At 42.5% G+C, this 18,277-nt stretch overlaps 1 protein-coding gene across 2 annotated transcripts in view; it reads right to left on the minus strand.

Annotated features, from left to right (window-relative positions):
* Positions 1-18,277, minus strand: part of crtc3 (CREB regulated transcription coactivator 3) — a 46,582-nt gene that overhangs the window by 24,426 nt on the left and 3,879 nt on the right. For both annotated transcript variants that reach the window (XM_085461258.1, XM_085461252.1), the window contains exons 2-4: positions 14,723-14,833; positions 10,107-10,238; positions 6,026-6,084 (exon numbers count right to left, since the gene is read on the minus strand). In XM_085461258.1, coding sequence (XP_085317384.1) covers positions 6,026-6,084; positions 10,107-10,238; positions 14,723-14,833 — 302 coding nt within the window. The remainder of the gene's footprint in view (positions 1-6,025; positions 6,085-10,106; positions 10,239-14,722; positions 14,834-18,277) is intronic.

Raw genomic sequence — 18,277 nt, forward strand, 5'->3', positions numbered from 1 at the left:
CACTTATGTGCAGCCCTGGTTATTTAGCTCGTCATATTGCAGCCACAGAAATTATTTTGTCCATGAAACCATAAAGCTGCATTTTCTTTTTGCCTTATAGTCTGATTTGTCATAACTTTTCCGTTTTGTGGTAAGCTTTTCTTTGACTGTCACTTCTTCACCCTGACCTGTCTTATTTGGCTCAGCAGAACTAAAATATATATCCTCCTGCTTTTACACACTCACTCACATAACGCTCAGCGATTCTCTGCGCGATCAACCTCTCACATGTTTAAGCTTGCTGCGGGAGATTTCACTTGTCATGTTTGCATAGTAAGCTAACGATTGATAAGACGATGTCAGAGGAATTGGTGCGCAAATTATCGTCACTCACCAATCAGTGCTGTCGCTCTCTATACACAGTTCGCACGATTGCAAAGTGAAAGCAAAAAACAAGCGCAAATTCAAACGCGACTTCAATATGTCACATATTGACAGTGGCTCACCGATGCCAATGACATAATTACCCAGCTACATTTCTGAAAGAATGCAAAAGCATTGACATATATTTTTCCTTCCTATGATAGCCCGACAGGCAAGGCAGATTTTGGTAGATTTTGGTAGCCCGACTGGAAAAATCACTAGCCCCAGGACGTCGGGCTAGCGATTTTGCAAGCCCTGAAGAGGCTCATCACGCCTGACACGAGGCAAACAGTTGCAGTCTGACTGACTACGCTCACTCAGAGCTTGTTGATGCAAATAACTTCTCATTTATAAACGCACACAGATTGCCAGCATGTTGCCATCAGGCTGAGTGAGTTTCAACAGGCTGCGGTTGAGCAGGAAGGTAACTGAGCACAAATTTAACAGTAAAATGAGAATTTCCGTCTGTGTAGACAGCAACACACGTGTGATTGTCAATCATGTATCACACATAGATTGCATGTAATTGCCGACTTGACCCCATCTAATAGACTTATAGCAGACTGACTCCATAATTTTGTGGTTACTACAATTCTTGGTATATTGCAAAACATTAAAAATCGCAATAACATCACATTGTGAGTGAAGTATTGTGACAATATCGTATCATAGGATGTCTCTACAATGATGTAGGCTGGAATCATGTTTTCTCAAATCAGCACAAATGTTCACGCAACACTTACTCATGTTAGCAACGCTGACAGTTTAAGACAAACCTCTGACCTCCAACAGTCTGTGACAGAAGCGTCTCAGGAAACCAACACCCAGAGTGCCGTGCTGGAAACACGATTAGTGTTACTATTAAGCTTTGTGAGTATAAAGGTCTGCAAACCTCCAGACTTACCTGACAACTTACTGCATTCATGCAACTGTAAAAACAACAAACAACACTACGTGTGCGACATTACCTGGCTGTTACTGCAGGGTGTACAACCTGTAGCTATATTTAGATATGACGTAGGCAAAGGAATGGAGATGAGCTGTGGCATCCCACCCATCCCACAACAAATATTTAACTTGCACAAATACGTGTGATTGTTAAAAAGGGCAGACCGGTCTAAATTCATCCAAGACGGGTTATGTTAATGCCATGTTGTACATGTGAATGCCAACCGGCGTTTGTGTTAAACAGCAGCAGCATGACGCAGTTTTCAGGTGAGACAGCAGTTGTTTAGTTGAAACAAATACACAAAAAACCCACAGCTCATTCAATAAATGCATAGAAAAAGCAGCAGCCACCAGGGCCATCAGACCGAGGGCACAATCCCTTAGCAATCGTCACAAAACATCTCCGACAGAGACTGCGGTGGAATTTAAGTCCTCTTCTCTGCACTGCAGCCTCCTGGGAGCCTGGGCTGAGATTTCATCCCGAGAGAGGCTGGTACAGGAACAGCAGGCCAAAGATGGGTGCATGGAAGAGAAGCAGAGCGTGGGACTGCATTGATGCTCTGACCCTGAAGCAGATGGTCTCCAAAGGGACCCAGAGCTGTACTCAGGTTTTATGCCTGAAGCATCTGTAGGAACTAACCCCCTTTAAGAGCAGTCTTCCCACACACAAAAAAAACAACGCACCTTTTTAACACTGGACTGTTCAGAAAGGTGTCGGTGTGTAGGAAGGACAGATGGTGGATATCAAAAACCCTGGCTCAACTCACTACAGATGGACGCATTAGGATACAACTCTTTTTCCCCTCAGAGAAAAAGAAAATCCAGAGAGATGATAAAATATTCCTTTGGCCAGACTGCTGGTCACTGGGCGGTTAAAGGCTATGTGAACAGCTCTGTTCCCCTGCATTTCTCTCATGCCTGGCAATCAATCCCTCAGCTTATGTAACAGAGTCTGTAAACCTCAACATCAGTCATCTGTTTACAAGAGGACAGATGTGCTAATGAATGCAAATATATATTTTTCAATCATTTTCATGAAAAGCAGCTTTTATTAAAACACCATCTTATTTCTAACAGCGGCTGGTAAAGTGTGTACTCTGTGCTGTGTACACACTTTATCCAGACCTGCCACAGTTCATCTGGAGATTTTCTCTTCAAGTACTCTAAGATCGGGCTCTGCGGAGGCCGACAGCGCCGCACACACAATTCCCGGGAAATCAAGTTTCCCTAATTTGGATCCATTCTTTGCAACTAAGCTCCGAAACACCTTAAGGATTATTTTAGCGCCCTATATGTTAGCTGTCAGAAAGCTACTGTAGCTAGCTCTGACACTTTCAAACATTAACGTATTCACAGCTTTATAGCTGTTAGTTTTATACCACCACAAAAACACAGTGGCCCAAACTGACATGTGGATATTTGACTTAACAGTGATCTTTTCCCCTGTAATAGCACCTTACCTCTTATTGTTGCTTTGCTTTTTGGTTTGAACGTTTATAGAAGCTGGGTTACAATCGAACACAGGTCTCTCCACAGCGTATACCAACTCAAGGTTGTATGTAGATACATTACATGTAGACCGTGTTCTACCATCACATGCTCAGGACTGAATCATGTTGCTCTTCTTGGCCCTCACCATTGCTCTTTATTACTCTGCCAACATGTTTGGGCTTGTTGTCAAACTTTTACTCAGTGCAGCACATGACATCAAACCAAAAACTCAGCAAAATATGATGAGATTTCTCCTGGTTGCTGTGTGTCCTTTCTGAGCGGCTGATTTTAAGCAGTGAAACCGAACACACTGCTGAGCTAATGCAACGAAACGGTTAAAGTGTTTTGTGGCTCTTCTCCACAACTGACTAACAGTAATGTAGTGCAGATGTAGCTGGCGCTGTAAACACTTACCACCCCACTCTCCCCTGAGACAGTCTAGCTGGAGGATCTGCTTCTGACTGTAACAACACAAGGGCCTGAGACTATTTCCATGAATGCTTATTAACCTTAGCCACAGATGGGGTCTTTGGATGAGACTGAGTGGGTTTAAATATGGAAAACAAATGAACATTAGCCTCTTGCAAAGGATTGCAACACACAAAATTTCTTCAATGGGACTTCCTGGCCAACCAGTTGAAGAAGAGCTTCCCAAATGTGACACAAGTTCAGGCCAAACACACTTCCTGTTTCCCCTCCAATCATGTGTTATGTCTTTATCCAAGCTACATATCCGTCAGCAGGCTGAGAGGAAAAGCATAACAGTGACAGTGCAGAGGGGAGCTTGTGTTGTGTTCACTTATTTGGTCCACACAGACAGCTTACAGAAAGAGGACACTTGCCAAACGCAGGTGGTCCAAGGACCGTGACCTGATTTGTAAAATAGCTATGGCTGCATTATCATCAAGAGATGACCGCTGTCGCTTCTCGAGGCGTCTCAAACGCAGACACGTGCAAATGACAACAAGTGACTATGAAAACGTGGTTGTGTGCAGAGTCAAAAAAGAGAAGTACTTCTCCATTGTTTAAGTACAAATATGCATACCGGTATGTTTAAGAAAAACGAAAACTAAGAGGGGACAGGCTAATATGGGTCCTTATTTATGGCTCCCAAGCACTTTACTCTGATCTAACATCATATATTGATCAAAGAGAAGAGCAGCAGAAACAGCTTTACTTCATCGATTTCAGTCTTAAATCATATGAAACATTGAGAGCAACTTATTCTGATTGCAAAGATCTGATTACGTTACAGTTTTTCATTTTCAGCAGTGGCACTGGCATGAGACCACAGCGTGCCCCTGATCCTCAAAGGGATTTGAAATTGGATCTTTGTAGCTTAAATCTTAAATGCTCTTGTATTAAAGAACCTTGAACCTTGATTAACCTCATTCATGGACGGTTATAAGCATCTTCCGAGTATTATTACGATGCCAGATTCAATATTCTGAATAAACTGATGGATTAAGTCAACATTTAAACTTCTTATCAGCTTTTCAAAACCCACAATCTGGAAACTGTGATAAGTAAAATTCAGGAAGGCTACTTAGCATTTTGTTGTTGTTTGTCTTGGCTCAGCCAGATATACAAATCTCAGAATGATGAACTACATCATTAGAACTAAAAAGCAAATGAAAACACATGTAAAGCCCTCGGATGTCAGGTGAACATGCGAACATTAAGCAGGGGGACAGGGATGCTCTCTGAGCTTTCAAGCTCTACTGAGACAAACTGGGCAGCAGAGTTTGCCTAATGTGCTTCCACTTATGGTACGCCTTATAACCAGCATTATGGTACTCGTAGTTCCTCTGCCTGTGACAGTAAAGTAGGCCAAAATCCACTGCTGAGGGGGAAGCTTATCCCTGTTACACACTGTGACAGCAATCTGCTGCAGGTTGGAGCAGGAGGCTCGATTTGGCCTGCAGAGACTTGATGGAGCTGCAGAGGGGCACGAAGAGGGAACAGGAAAAGAAAACGAAAGGAAAAATGACCACAAGCATAACAAAGGGTTTTTTGGCAGTTTACATAAGAGTATTTGGATTTTAGATTGAGTACTTTGCACCTATAAACAGAGAAACTATGAAAAAAATCCTCTAGCACAACTGAGTCACAACCCATTGAAGATTCATTCAATCGATTGACGAGTTCACATTATCGTTCATAGACTTGTGTGCGCCTTCATGCCAGAAGGTCCAGTGACTGAATCACGTCAAAATGATCGTCACGTTTGCTCATACTCTAAATTCACAAGCTCAACCATTCACCACGAACAGGTCTGAGACAAAAGCAGCGGTGCCGAAATTATATGCACGAATCTGCTTTTAGTTCTTTGTGCCACATGGCTCAGTAAGAAACACGCCCACTCCGAGTGCGCTGACGTCTGGCTGCTCCGCGAGGACGTTTGTCAGCCAACCTGTTTTGTGCTATCAACAATGACGCAAGGGCGTGGGCCTTATTCAGTTCTTCGGCGCAAGCTGTTATAGTACACTGCAACGCAGAGCCAATGTCTGCGTCGCTGCTGTGGAAGAAAACGAGGCAGGCTGATCGGCAGCCGGCCAAGACGGCATACAAAACACAAAGTGTGGAAACACAGCAAGACTGAAAGAGTGAGAAGGGAGGAGCTTGGCTCAGCTCTTCTATTACAGGCCCATAATTCACTCCCTTGTAAACACAGAGAAAAAGCTGTCTACCAGCACACTAACTGCTCTACGCAGCCACGATCAGAGCTCAGTCTTCCAGCAGATGCCGAGACAGAGTTTCAGCTAAGTTGGTGATTCTGCACCACGGGGCAGCGACAACACAAATCCCTTAGCAGTAGGATGACTGCTGCTGGGCATGACCTTTAAAACAAAAGGCTATCTGTCAGACACCTTCAGTGAGGCGCAGGCTTCTCAGGGCCAACGCAGCATTTTCACACTTGAAACATTTGTGCAGAAACAGTCGAGGCCAACAACTCCACCCAACAGCCTGCTCCAGCACCTCACTCAGCCATTACTCACTGATCTGTGTTCAATCGAGATAGCTAGGGTCTGGACTTTAAAAGAAAATAACAGCTAGCACACAGACAGACTTGATATGGGAAATACACTGGCAGGAGCAAATGGTTCCTGTTGTAAAATGATCCAGTTAGAGGAAGAAGAAAAGACGATAAGCATTCTGTCAGGAGCTCAGAGGCTCTACTCACCTTCTCCAGTTGTTGTCCGGAGGTGGCGACAGGTACACCGCTCCATACGGAGAGCTCTCTATGTAGGCTTTTGTCAAGGAAACGAGTGACACATCAACACCATAACACAACAGTCAGAATTAAACCTCATTATAAAAGATATGCAGATGTGTTCTGTCTATAAGAAGCAGGTCAAAGCCCTGCTGAAGTGATGTACAGCAGAGAAAAGGTGTGAACAACAGAACCGACCGTCCCAAAACACTCAGTGAAACAACATTTAAGAAAGACATGTTTGCCTTTATACACACGCTGTGGTGCACAGTAGAGAGGGCACGCCATCCTGGATGCTCTAACATGCTGTCCAACAACCTGACTGCTGAACAACATGAAACAATGGCAGCATTATTTGATTTACTCCTGAATGCTGATGCAGAGTTCCTGGCTTTGTCTGCGAGAGGGCAGGGTGGCGCTTCGTCTTGCCAACAGTTACTCTTTCAGCGAGTTGAGGTCTTTTGTTTTGGAAATACGGGGTAGCTGCTTAATTCAAGCAAAGCCACGCGAGACTGACGGCTGTTCCAGGAGAATCTGTATCACATGGATTATTATTGACATGGGGCAGATTTACAATCTAGATACTTGGTGTCATTCATCAGTTCTCACACAAAACATCGGACAGGCCCAGATACAGAGCAGAGAGGCCATGATCCAGTCAAACTGGATTAACACCTTTCAACAGCTACAATGGAGGAGTCCAGCCCGGAGCGCACAAAGAGGAAAAATGAATGAACAACCTTCTTCTATATGAGCAGTGAGCCTGAAATGGGAAAATCATTCAAAATCAGCCCACCCTGCATTTCTCTGGCCTATTGGAGCCACCATCACATTTTAAAGATTTGCCACTGTTAAAAACAGAAGAACAATCCACTACAAGTGTCTCGGCTTCAGGTGTCGTTTGATACAGACACACTTCATTACATGTTTTTGTGATTTTAACTAATGGTCCAGTCTCAGCGTGAGTCTGCATTCATTAAGCTGTCATTTACAGTCACGCTAGTTTCTCCTTTCACTGCTCCAAGTCTCAGTGTGAGTGCACCTCCTCAAACATATGCATGCAATGTGAACAGTAGAGCTGACATGAAAGGTGGAGTGTATATATGTGCGTATCGATGAAGGTGAGAAAGCTGCTTAACGTAACAAACAGAAAAAGAGAGTGTGCAGCACAGGTCGTCCTCGGATCTTTCCAGCAGTATCAACACACACGACCTGACTGTGCCTAAGACAAAAGCAACTGGAATACCTTCAACCTGAGCTACACTGCTGATGACTGAATCAAACAGATCAGGCTCATAGTTTGTCCCATTGTCACGATGACAGCATCTCCAACTTTCATAGTCAGGATCAGACTGACATCAAATTTGTCATTTTTATTTTGAAGGTGATGTGCTGCCCCCTGTAATCACCACGTAACAAGTAAAGAGTAAGTAGAAGGTCGACTTTCCAGCTCAAGTTCAACCAATCATCAGTAGCCTAGCTGACAGAAAGATTACTGTTCAATCCTAATAGGGCAACGATGACATGTCTCCTCCCCCCAGCTTTTTATCTGCACAGTGGCAGATTTGGCTCTCAGCAGTTCTAACCAGTGTTGTTGACTAAAGTTTCATTTCCGCTACTGCGATGTACATTTTTACTATTGAAATAATCAGATATTAAACAGGAAGGCTATGACACCATGTGACCATGAAGCACAGGTGCTTAGATGGCCTCCTGTCCCACAGGGCCCATTCTGAGCAACAAACACCTCATTATTGACCTTTGCAGACACCAATGCACAGAACTGACACCACCGCTTTTGTTTTGATACTACGAGATCAAACATCAACACGGGGGCCCCACCCAGGTTACATGTTACATTACAGTATACAACTTTCATTAAAATTAGAAAACAAACAAAGCTATCCATCCTAATCTCTCATCCTGTTCTACTGCTCGCTGATGTGAACCACAATCACAGCTCTTTAACTGTTAAGCAGAACAAAGGTCTGCAAACTGGGCTCAACTTTATTGTTTTATGTCAAACAAAAGTGATCAAAAGGAAGTGCAGCTTATGCTCCTATCTGGAAATGTACAGCTGCAAAACTTAACTGAAATAGAGAGTATATGTAATGTGTATATTTTGAAGGCAGTGTTCATACAGCAGTTAATGAAGCTGTCGTAAGCTTTGGAAGAGGTGTGGTGTGTTTCAGTCTTTAGCAACACGGGTTGGGAAGCGCATCTGTAACCGGAAGGTTGCCGGTTCAATCCCCGGGCTCTCTGTCCTGGTTGTTGTGTCCTTGGGCAAGACACTTTACCCTGCCGCCTACTGGTGCGGAGTTATATTTACTTAGGCCCACAGGAACCAGTCTACCTGCAGGTTGTGGTTAGAGGGCCCAGCTCGCTCCAGAGCAGCAGGAAGATAACTGTGGAGCTTCTAGAAAAAGCCACTAAATGATGTCAAGCACCACCACAACAGCAACTTGGTCAGCCAATAGAGAAGCACAGGGTGTGAAGGACTGCAGCTAGCTGGTTAGCAGTGACTAAAAGGTTCAAAGAAGAATGAGGGCATCTACTAGCAAATCGATTACGGATAGCATTGTTTGCTCAGATACAAAGAAATCACCAAATATGTTGAGCTGCTGTTGATATAAATGGGTCCAAGTGAAAACGATGCCTGGGAAACAGTGGACACATCTACGTGTCCATCCATACAATGTCTTCACCAGTCTGTCACAGGGCCAAGTTAGAACTTAACAAACAAAGTAAATGGACTGGTCCTTATATCGCACTTTTCTACACTGGGCTCATTTAGCTTTTCACACCCATCTGTACGAGCACGTTTTTCTAGGTTGTTGTTTTTTTTCTACGCAGGTGCTTTTCTATCCAGCATTCACACTCCAGTGGACACATCACAGAGCAACTCTAGGTTGGTATCTTGCCCAAGGATATTTGGCATGCAGCCACCCCACAAGTTACCACTTGTTTCATTATAGTGTAACAGATGCACAACAACTTTGGTATTGATTCAAACCAGAGTATTGATTTTATTTTGGCAATCTTACTAAAGTCAGTTAGTATAGATATATAAACTTTTATATATAAAGAGCTTCTCTTCAACATCTGTGCAGAGGCAGGGAAAGAAGAAACAAGTAGGGCTGCTAGAAGTGTGAACAAATGCTTAATTTAAATATAAAAAACTGGGTGTGAATGAATCCACATCAAGAAACTCATGTTTCAGTCATCGGTTAGAAGCAGCTACTGTTTTTGTGCGATTGCATGTTGGATAATGATAACAGCACACAACAGGCTCAGTCTAAAAAGGAATCGGGCCGTCTCTCCTGCACTGCAAATTCATTTTTAGAACAGTCTGTCCAAGTTACTTCTCTCATCTCTTATAATGGTTGCTCATCATTCATGAGTTAAATTATTATACGTGAACTGCCTACGCAGCTGTTATGCATCCTGACAAACACCGCGCATGTAATTGCTGACTGCTAAAAACAATCACAATAATTAACTGTGCATCGTAAAATCGTACAAATCCTGAATTATTTCACTGCCGACCGTGAAATCTACAAGGACGTATAAAACGAAATGATTTCTCTTCTCTTGCTCATTTCAGCTGTGATGAGACTCCATGATGAGATGAAGGTCGCAGCTACGAGTCAAACAATCACCGCTCTGCTCCTGCATCTTCACCATGAAAGTCTCACTTACTGCGACACGTGCATGCAAAACACACACATATGTACCCACACCTTCAGTGTGCTCTCAGACGATGCTGAGAATCTCCTGCTGCCAGTGTCTATTAGGAAAAAGCAAGCACATTGTCTCTGCGTCACACTTGAAATTAGCATAATGACTAATTCTGCTCCTGAGGCTAGAGAACATCTGCCTACACCAGTAAGTGTCGTCACATTAAAGCTCACTATGAACACAAACCATTAACAAACAAAACAAAAACCACCTGGAAGCCACAGCACCCACTTTCTCATCGTCGATTAACCTTTCATGATGATGACAACATCCGTATTGCACAGAAACTATCGTTCGTTCAGGCTTTAAAGGATATCTGCCGGCCGTGCTTGTCGAGGGGTCGGCGATGGGGAGAGTTGATACGGTTGCGGTCCCTGTGGACCCTCTCGACCAGCCCGTGGTGGCGAGTCCCTCTCACAGAGTCCAAACCTGAAGGGAAGCCACCCTGTAAAGGACAGAGCAAAGGAACTGTTCACATCACACACATCAAAAAGCTGTTTCCTGAAATGTAGTTAGAGCTGCTGACACTTGGTGAAAGGTGCTGCAGAACTGAAATGAGCCGTTTAGTAATCATGTTAATTAAGGTTGTACACCTAAACAGAACAGACTTAATGTGATCACTAACACCTTTTACACCTCACTGTGCTCCATATTTTCACTCTTGTACACTATTAGAGCAGTTATGCCACAGTCACTGGCCCTCAGTAGTAGCTCCTCCCCTTTCCCCTCTGGTTAAGATGACTTTCTTCTGATTGGAAGCTCCTCCCAAACCAGCGGTTTAAACAGCAGGTCGATGGGGTTTGTGGGCCTTAGATGACCAACGCAGAGATATCCCTTCTCTATGACATCTCATGCTGCTGTGCATAAAAAACAACTACCTGACAGCGAGCATATGGAGCAGTCTGCAGCCAGATTATCTGAAACTTTAGCCATGTGTGTAATTTAAAAGTCAACATTGAAAAATGTGACAGATACACACAATAGGTCCCCTTTAAAAGTCTACAAACACTGTCAGAGACCAATATGTACCCATGCATTTTCATCACATAAAGTGCCACAGTGAAATACATGTAATGTCACATGTTTAACAGTTTAGAGCTGTTTATTCCCTGGCTGAAACCCAGACATGTTACTCAACTATGTTAACATAAAGATCGAACCATCTGTTTTCATACAAGTCATCTTTAAAGTGTCTGGTAGTTATGTCTATATATGCAGCTCTGACCACAGGTATGTGGTCATAGAATTAAAACACTAAGACTAAACATCTTACAGACATTAACAGTGAGCGGCAGGTAACAGAGCACAAAATAACGCTGAAACCGATTAAAAACCCTGAAAACCATACATTTCACACCTGAGCCTCAACTCTCGCGGCCCGGTACCAAACAACTCACGGACCGATACCGGTCCGAGGCCCGGGGGTTGGGGACCACTGACATAGAGCACCTAGAGAACCACAACCACTATCCTCAGTGATTTGTGAGAGCAATGGGTCAGATATAGAGCATAAAGCAAACCGCCTCAGTGCAAATTAGCAGTCATTGCTCGATGAAGTCAACAAGACCACATTATTTACCCAAAGCAGAGATGAGATCCTGAAATAGCTGAACTCAACACCTTCCATCCCATGCCTGCACTAGAAAGAGAGCACCTAGAGAGTCTATAAAATTACATCAGAGTCCGTGATGAAGGGCAGTCCTGGCAAAGTCAAACCCGCCGAGAACAAGTCTGACTTGTAGCTAACAATATGAACCAAGCTCCCACTGTACAGGGACATGATAGGAATACCACATACCCCAACTTCCCAAAACATCCCGAAATGCAACTGGATCCCATCTCCAAGTTTACTAGTTGTGTTTTGTGTGTACATATGGAGATAAGTTGGGAAAACTCCCACAAATGCTTGAATATCCTTGAGAAAGAGCTGAACGAAAACCAAATCGTTCTTCCAGAATCCAAGCTTCAACTAACGGATAGACTCCCCTCTCCAGCACCCTGACATAGACCTTACTGCACTCAGGATCTCCTTGGAATATTGTTGAGATTCTGACTGAGGGTGGGATTTAAAGACCTCACTGCCCGAGGCCTCAGCCAGATGCTCCCAACGGACCTTTGCTATATGCTCAGCTGTACTAAGCCTGTGTGACATCCTCTCCACGCTACCGATAGTAGTGTTGCATTATTGCACTGGTTAGGTTTTGTATGCTTGCAGTATTCAGGTCTTATGAAAGGAATTTTGGAGTTTAAGAGGTCGCACTTTAGTGGAGAAATAAATCAGTTCAGTATACAGATTATCACCCCAGTCAGCTGAGATCAAGCAGAGGACGTTTCCACCTCTCGTTAGGGCTGGGCCATATTATACCGTTCACAGTAATACCGGTACAATGTTAGGCAACGATAAGAAAATGAAATATCGCAACATAATATGGGTGAAACGCGCATGCGCAGTGCCTTTGTTTTCATACGCACATGGCCGAAAAAGCATGGTGGCAACAGAGAATGAGAAGGGAAAAAGCGGATCGTTGAGTGAAACAGATGAACTAGAATTAGTTTGTAAAAATGCTGCCACTTCAGTGATGCGGAACTGGTTTGGTGTTTGTCCATCAGATACACAACAAAGCACTTTTTTTGTAGAACATGCAAGCGGGCTGTCGTTATTGCCGTATTTGTTGGACTAAGGTGCTTGTAATTCTGGGAGCAATCTGGGTCCTAAACTCCGCCCATTCCAGGTCCCAAAGTCAAACGAACACTGCAGCATTACTGAGAGTTAAAAACTGTCTAAATTCTTTCATCTTTAATAAAACGATCAGCGTTGCTGCTTTACCAGGTGTAACTATGAAGTTTAACATCCAGGCATCCATGAAAACAGAATTTATTACATTTAACGGAGTTAGAAGCTAGCAGGAAGTTAGCGGAAGTTAGCTCGCTAGTTTCGCTAGTTACCTAAGCATGATATAGCATGTTCTGGCAGGGAGATTTCTGAAAAAATTCAAACGTACAGCTCTGCTATCACTTCCAACATAAATGAAGACAGGAAACTAAACAGCAGTGACGTTTGTAGGGTTACTGAAGTTGGGCTAGCTGGTATATAATGATGTGCTACGTGATCGCTAGCGACACAGCTATGTTAGCATAATATAAACAGTGAAGCTGGAGGATGAACGCTAACTTTTTTCCACTCGATAAAAGTTAACGTGAAGGTTCTTCATGGTTAGAGACAAATGCAATCGCATGGCAGGATGCTGTAAACGGACCAAACTTCAGTCAGGAGAACAACTGAGATAATCCATCCACAATACGAGGTTAGTCATTAATATACTGCAACAACATGGGAATAGAGCAGCTGTGAGAGAATACAGCATTAAGGAATCAATAGTACAGAAGTGGAGGAAGCAAGAAGTGTGAGTTGAATAAAGTTTGATTTATCTGACTGCTTTGTTTCGCTTAATGTGCCTAATAATCCCGTGCACCTTATGGTCCGAAAAATACATATTTGACTTTTTTATGCAGTTTAATGTAGCAAAGCACCTCTTTTTAACTTCAGTGGATATTATACATGGTTATGCTCAGGATATGTCAGCGCATTTCTACTGGAAATGCCTTTTGGTTAAACTTTCAGCAAGGAATTTACTTTTACACTGTTAAATGTTTATATAGCTTTAATGCACATAAAAAACAGCTGCTTGTTTAAGTGAAAAGAAATGGATGGGGTTTTTTTTCGCTAGTATGGAGTTCTGTTTTGTCTTGCGTCAATTATATCGTCAGTTATATCGTTATCGCAAATTTTCAAATATATATCGTGATAAATATTTTTGGCCATATCGCCCTGCTCTACCTCTCGTTAAGGCTTAACACGTGATGGTAGTATTGTGGTGTTTGGGAAAAGTTGGGATTAAATGGGTTAATTCTGTCTGATTAAGAAAGCCTTGGCAAGTATTACATTAAGCACTCTGCACTCATTTAATTGAATTAGGGCTAACAAATGATCACAATCGAGTAAGAGCTAGAAGCCATTTAGTTTGAGTCCCAGTAGAGACGAATGCACTCGATCAGTGAGGGAGGCTTTATCCGTCAGTGAGGGGAAAGCTCCACCTCAAAAGGCCATTCTTTCAGCTAACAGGGACACCTTTACCTGGACTTTGTGTATCTTAGGACAGATACTCCTCAGAGAACTGATACACGTCCCAGTGTGACAGAAAAGCTCTGTTAGAACTGCAGCATTGATGTTTTATCCTGGTTTTTCTTCCAGTCTGCAGAAACTCGAGTGAATTATTTAATGCTCTCGAGAGCGGCTTGTTTGCACTTCTAAAGATCCAGCACACAGTTTTGCTGCTTTTGCAGTTGAGCCGCACATCAAAAGTGGGCATCAAACACAGCTGACCTTGAACAACCCCTCAATGAAAACGAGAGCTTACACATGATGGACTGCAATTTCAAGGAAAGCACACATCTTTTTCTTTTCTTTTAATAAGAAATCTTTTTTAGCTTAACTTCAAAACTTCAAACCGACTAAAACCTCCCGTGTTTCTGCACCAGTATGTCCTGAGGCCATGTTCAAACTGACATTAGCCCTGTGAGGCCTCCTTAATAGGTTTGAACAACAATGCTGCACTGATGCAGCTGCAGCGCTAATGCAGAGCTCCACCAAGACCAAACATACATATATAAAGAAAGACAGAAATAAGGCTCGTCTAGTGAAAGAGTTGAATTTGGCTCAACTTCACTGCAGCATAACTGCACAAGAATTGGCCCAAGTGCACAATGAGTATTTCTGTTAAACCTCTGGGCTTTTTTTCCACACAGATTTCATACAGACCTTATCAAGTCCATGATATTTCATTTTGCTTAAAGTCTTAGAGAGGTGTTATTACATTTTGAATGCAGTCTGTGTGGGTGCTGTATATTTTGATGGTGACGAGTTCCCACCTGAAATTCAGTGCTGGTGTTGCCGATTTGATTGACGTTGGGCAGAGAGCCTCCGTAGTACTGTGCCCTTGACTGAGACAAGCGAAGCTGCTGGATCTTCTGAAACTGGACCTACGACAAAAACAGAGTCACGTGTTGATCGTCTGGGCACGTAGAGAACAAGTTCTGAATGAGAAATGAATTTGAGCAACCGACCTTATATCATACTTCAAATTCTGCAATATCCTGCGGATGTCTAAAATGTCACTTGGGGCCCACTCCTGTTATACTGTCACTGCTCCTCAAATTGCATTTTTTTTCTTTGCATGTCTCATCAAATGGATTTATGGTTTTCAATCAGTTTGAAGCAATATCGTAGTGCAAGCAGCCACTCCAGATGCTTTAGCACAGCTGTGCTCTTATTATTTAATCTGATTTTACCATCTACATTTTGGAAGTGAACAGAGAGACAGGCGTAATGTATAAATGCATTAAAAACTGTCTGTCTGATTAAAAAGCAGCCATATCCACTGGACACTGGGGACACATTCTAGGAAATGGGCAGCTTGGCGTCCACATTAGCAGCCTACTGCAAAGACGCCACAATGATTACCTCGCAGAAAACAGAAGGCAGCTTGTTCTGCCAAGGTAAACAGGGCCGGCCCTTAGCTGTGATCGGGGATAGGCAAATCAGAGGGCCAACTTCCCTTAGAGTGCCGAAAGGACAAAATTTAAATTTCAAAGACTGGCCTTGTTTGATTGTATCGTGTTGTATAAGAGTTTACAAAGAGACTGAAGTTGGCAAGAAATTCGGGGCGAGCTAGGACCACTGGACTAAAAACCTTATCTTTTGGCACAAAATGTATCAGTTTCTGTGCAGTGTGGGCGAAAGACTGTTCTGATTCAGCACACACAGCACAGCAGACAGTGGTACGGTGTTTAGAGGTGCTGGTGGTCAGTAACCAATGGGTCTGTGATATACACAACAGAAAAGTTGGTAAACACAGGCTTCCTCAAGCCAACTCAGAAATTTTTACTGCCAACAACTGGTATTTAATGTCAGAGGGTTTCTAGCCTCAAATTTCAGTAACATTGATTATTAATGTAGGACACATGAAAAAAATATTGCCTCTCTTAGAGTGTCTGGGTCAGCCTTTATGTAACATCTACATATATTTATGTATGTGAAGGGTGCAGACTTAAGCCTCTTGGTGTACTCGCTACAATGCAGAGTTCTGCAGAGCTTCTCAGGGGTTGATAGTAAGACTTTATGGTTGGTGTAAATGCTGAAGCAGCTATTTCTAATTTCAGCTGTTTGCTTCAAGTGTGCCCTGTGGCCTGGCCACTGACTGGGCTTTTCTGTCTCAGAGGTCACTTACAGTTCACATCTTATGGCAAACTTAACTCAGTGTCGCCTCAAAACCACATCCTCTTTGACTAGCCATTCAGGACTCTCGCTCGCACAGAAAGAGCCCACTGTCAGTGGATGGAATGAGAATAATGTGAAAAGGCCTTTATATCATCCAAGGAGTTTTTATGACTTGGAATGCATAAGGTTTACAGTCACAGGAAAATGAATTTTCCAGGTTTATGTGTGGTCTGATATCATCCTAGTCACAAATCTAAACAATCTAGCAAATAATACACAAACACTGTACATTTAATGTCTTCAGTAACTAAGAAAACTTCCCATCTCAATTCTGACGTAATTGCACCTGCAACGCATGCAGGTCTAAGGTAGCAAAGCACCTCCAAACCCTAATGCTTCACAGCTGGGATGGGGCTTTAGTGTTGGTGTGGAGAGCTGTTTAACCACTAAACAACAAGCGTGTCTTTTCTCAGACAGAGCAGCTACAACAGGAGCCATTACCAGCTCCTAATGTTAACGTTTGGCATCAGTCCGGAAATAACAGAAACGTTTTCATCTATTTTTTAATCATTTTCTCTTTATTTTTTGTAGCATCGCATGAGAATCAATCTGTCTTTGTTTGAGTTACAATTCAGAATTACGTTCTGATCATCTTTTCAGTCACTGAGCACAGTTCCTAGAGTACATGAGGTGGTCATGTCAGGGACGTGCAACAACATCTGCCAACAGCAGCCTTATTGACTTCGGTTGGCCTAAAGACAAATGTTGTGACATTGAAATAGTGTAATATCAGAACATCATTGTTATAGCTAGGGCTGAACGATATATCGCATTTGCGATAATATCGCGACATGATCAAGTGCAATTTTCTAACCGCAAAGGCTGCGATTATACTGCGATTATAAGGCTGTCCAAATTACTACCATATCCCAGAATTCATAGCGCGGCCCAGCCAAACTCCAGTTTCCAGCAATGGCGGCCGCTACTAAGTTTTAAAATTACTCATACTAATCTTTCTGGGTCACAAAATAAACTTTTAACATATTTTCAGGCGAGAAAGTAGTTGTGTAAACATCAAATATCTGCTCGGTTTATCAAGATATCCCATATTTGCAAAAGTGCTTCGACGTTTTCAGAGGCGTCTGCTACCCACCAGCTCGACAGCTAGCCGGGAGCTCGAGGATTACTGATGCGGCCGAGAACGGCACAACTCCCGGCACATCATTTTCAGATCACCGCGGAGTTTCGCTGCTCGGGTTAAACGTAATATATAAGTCACTTAGACAACCTAAAAATGTTATTGTTGGGCTTTTTTCAGTGTTTTGTTTGTTCGTGAGTAAATCGGTTTGGCTGAGATTAAAGTTATTAGATTAGATAAAATAAAACTTTATTAATCCCCCGGGTGGGTTCCTCCTTGGTTTTCACACAGCTGACTAAACGTCAAACAGAAAACTTATTAAACAGAAGTATGAGACAGTCGAGAATTTACACCAGTGTCTGGTTATATTTTAGATAGCAAGAAGCAGACGGCCGAGTTTATTAAACTCCACCGAGACAGCGGTGACGCTAATCAGAACTAGACCGTCCAATTTCACGCCTTTAAATTTTAAAGGCGTGTTTGTGTGTGTGTTTATACAATTGCTATTATGTTTGCACTTTATGTGTAATGTTACTGACTGCAGAGATCAGTAAGATGTGTGTATTTTTTATTTATTAGTTTTATTTATTTAATATTATTTTTCAATTGAATGACTGTCTAGTAGTTCACAGATGTCGAAAAACTGAGTGTGGTAAAGCCACTGATTTTTTTTATATATATTTCTGCAATCTGCACATTGTACTGACTTTCATTTTAATGTTTACACCAGGGTTCCTTGTCAGCACTTTATGCTCAGATGTTTGTAAGCTAAAAATAAACTATTGTGTATGTTCAAATATACTGTTGTGATTGAAGAAGTTAAATAAAAATGTCAGTCATCAATTCATGCATCACCTCATGTCATCATAACAGAGGTCTGTCTTCCAGGAAAGAACAGTTTAAAATTAATGTAATATAGTATTGGCCATACTATATGATGTATTGCTTGTCTTTGTTTAATAATACAGAAGACAAAGACCTTAAAAAATAATCGCATATCGCATCGCAATCGCAATATTGGGGCAAAAAATCGCAATTAGATTATTTTCCATAATCGTTCAGCCCTAGT

The sequence above is a fragment of the Copadichromis virginalis genome, linkage group LG1 (genome assembly GCF_057382275.1).
Source record: "Copadichromis virginalis isolate Kocher_CV1m ecotype Utaka linkage group LG1, C_Virginalis_male_GT1.1, whole genome shotgun sequence".
NCBI lineage: Eukaryota > Metazoa > Chordata > Actinopteri > Cichliformes > Cichlidae > Copadichromis > Copadichromis virginalis.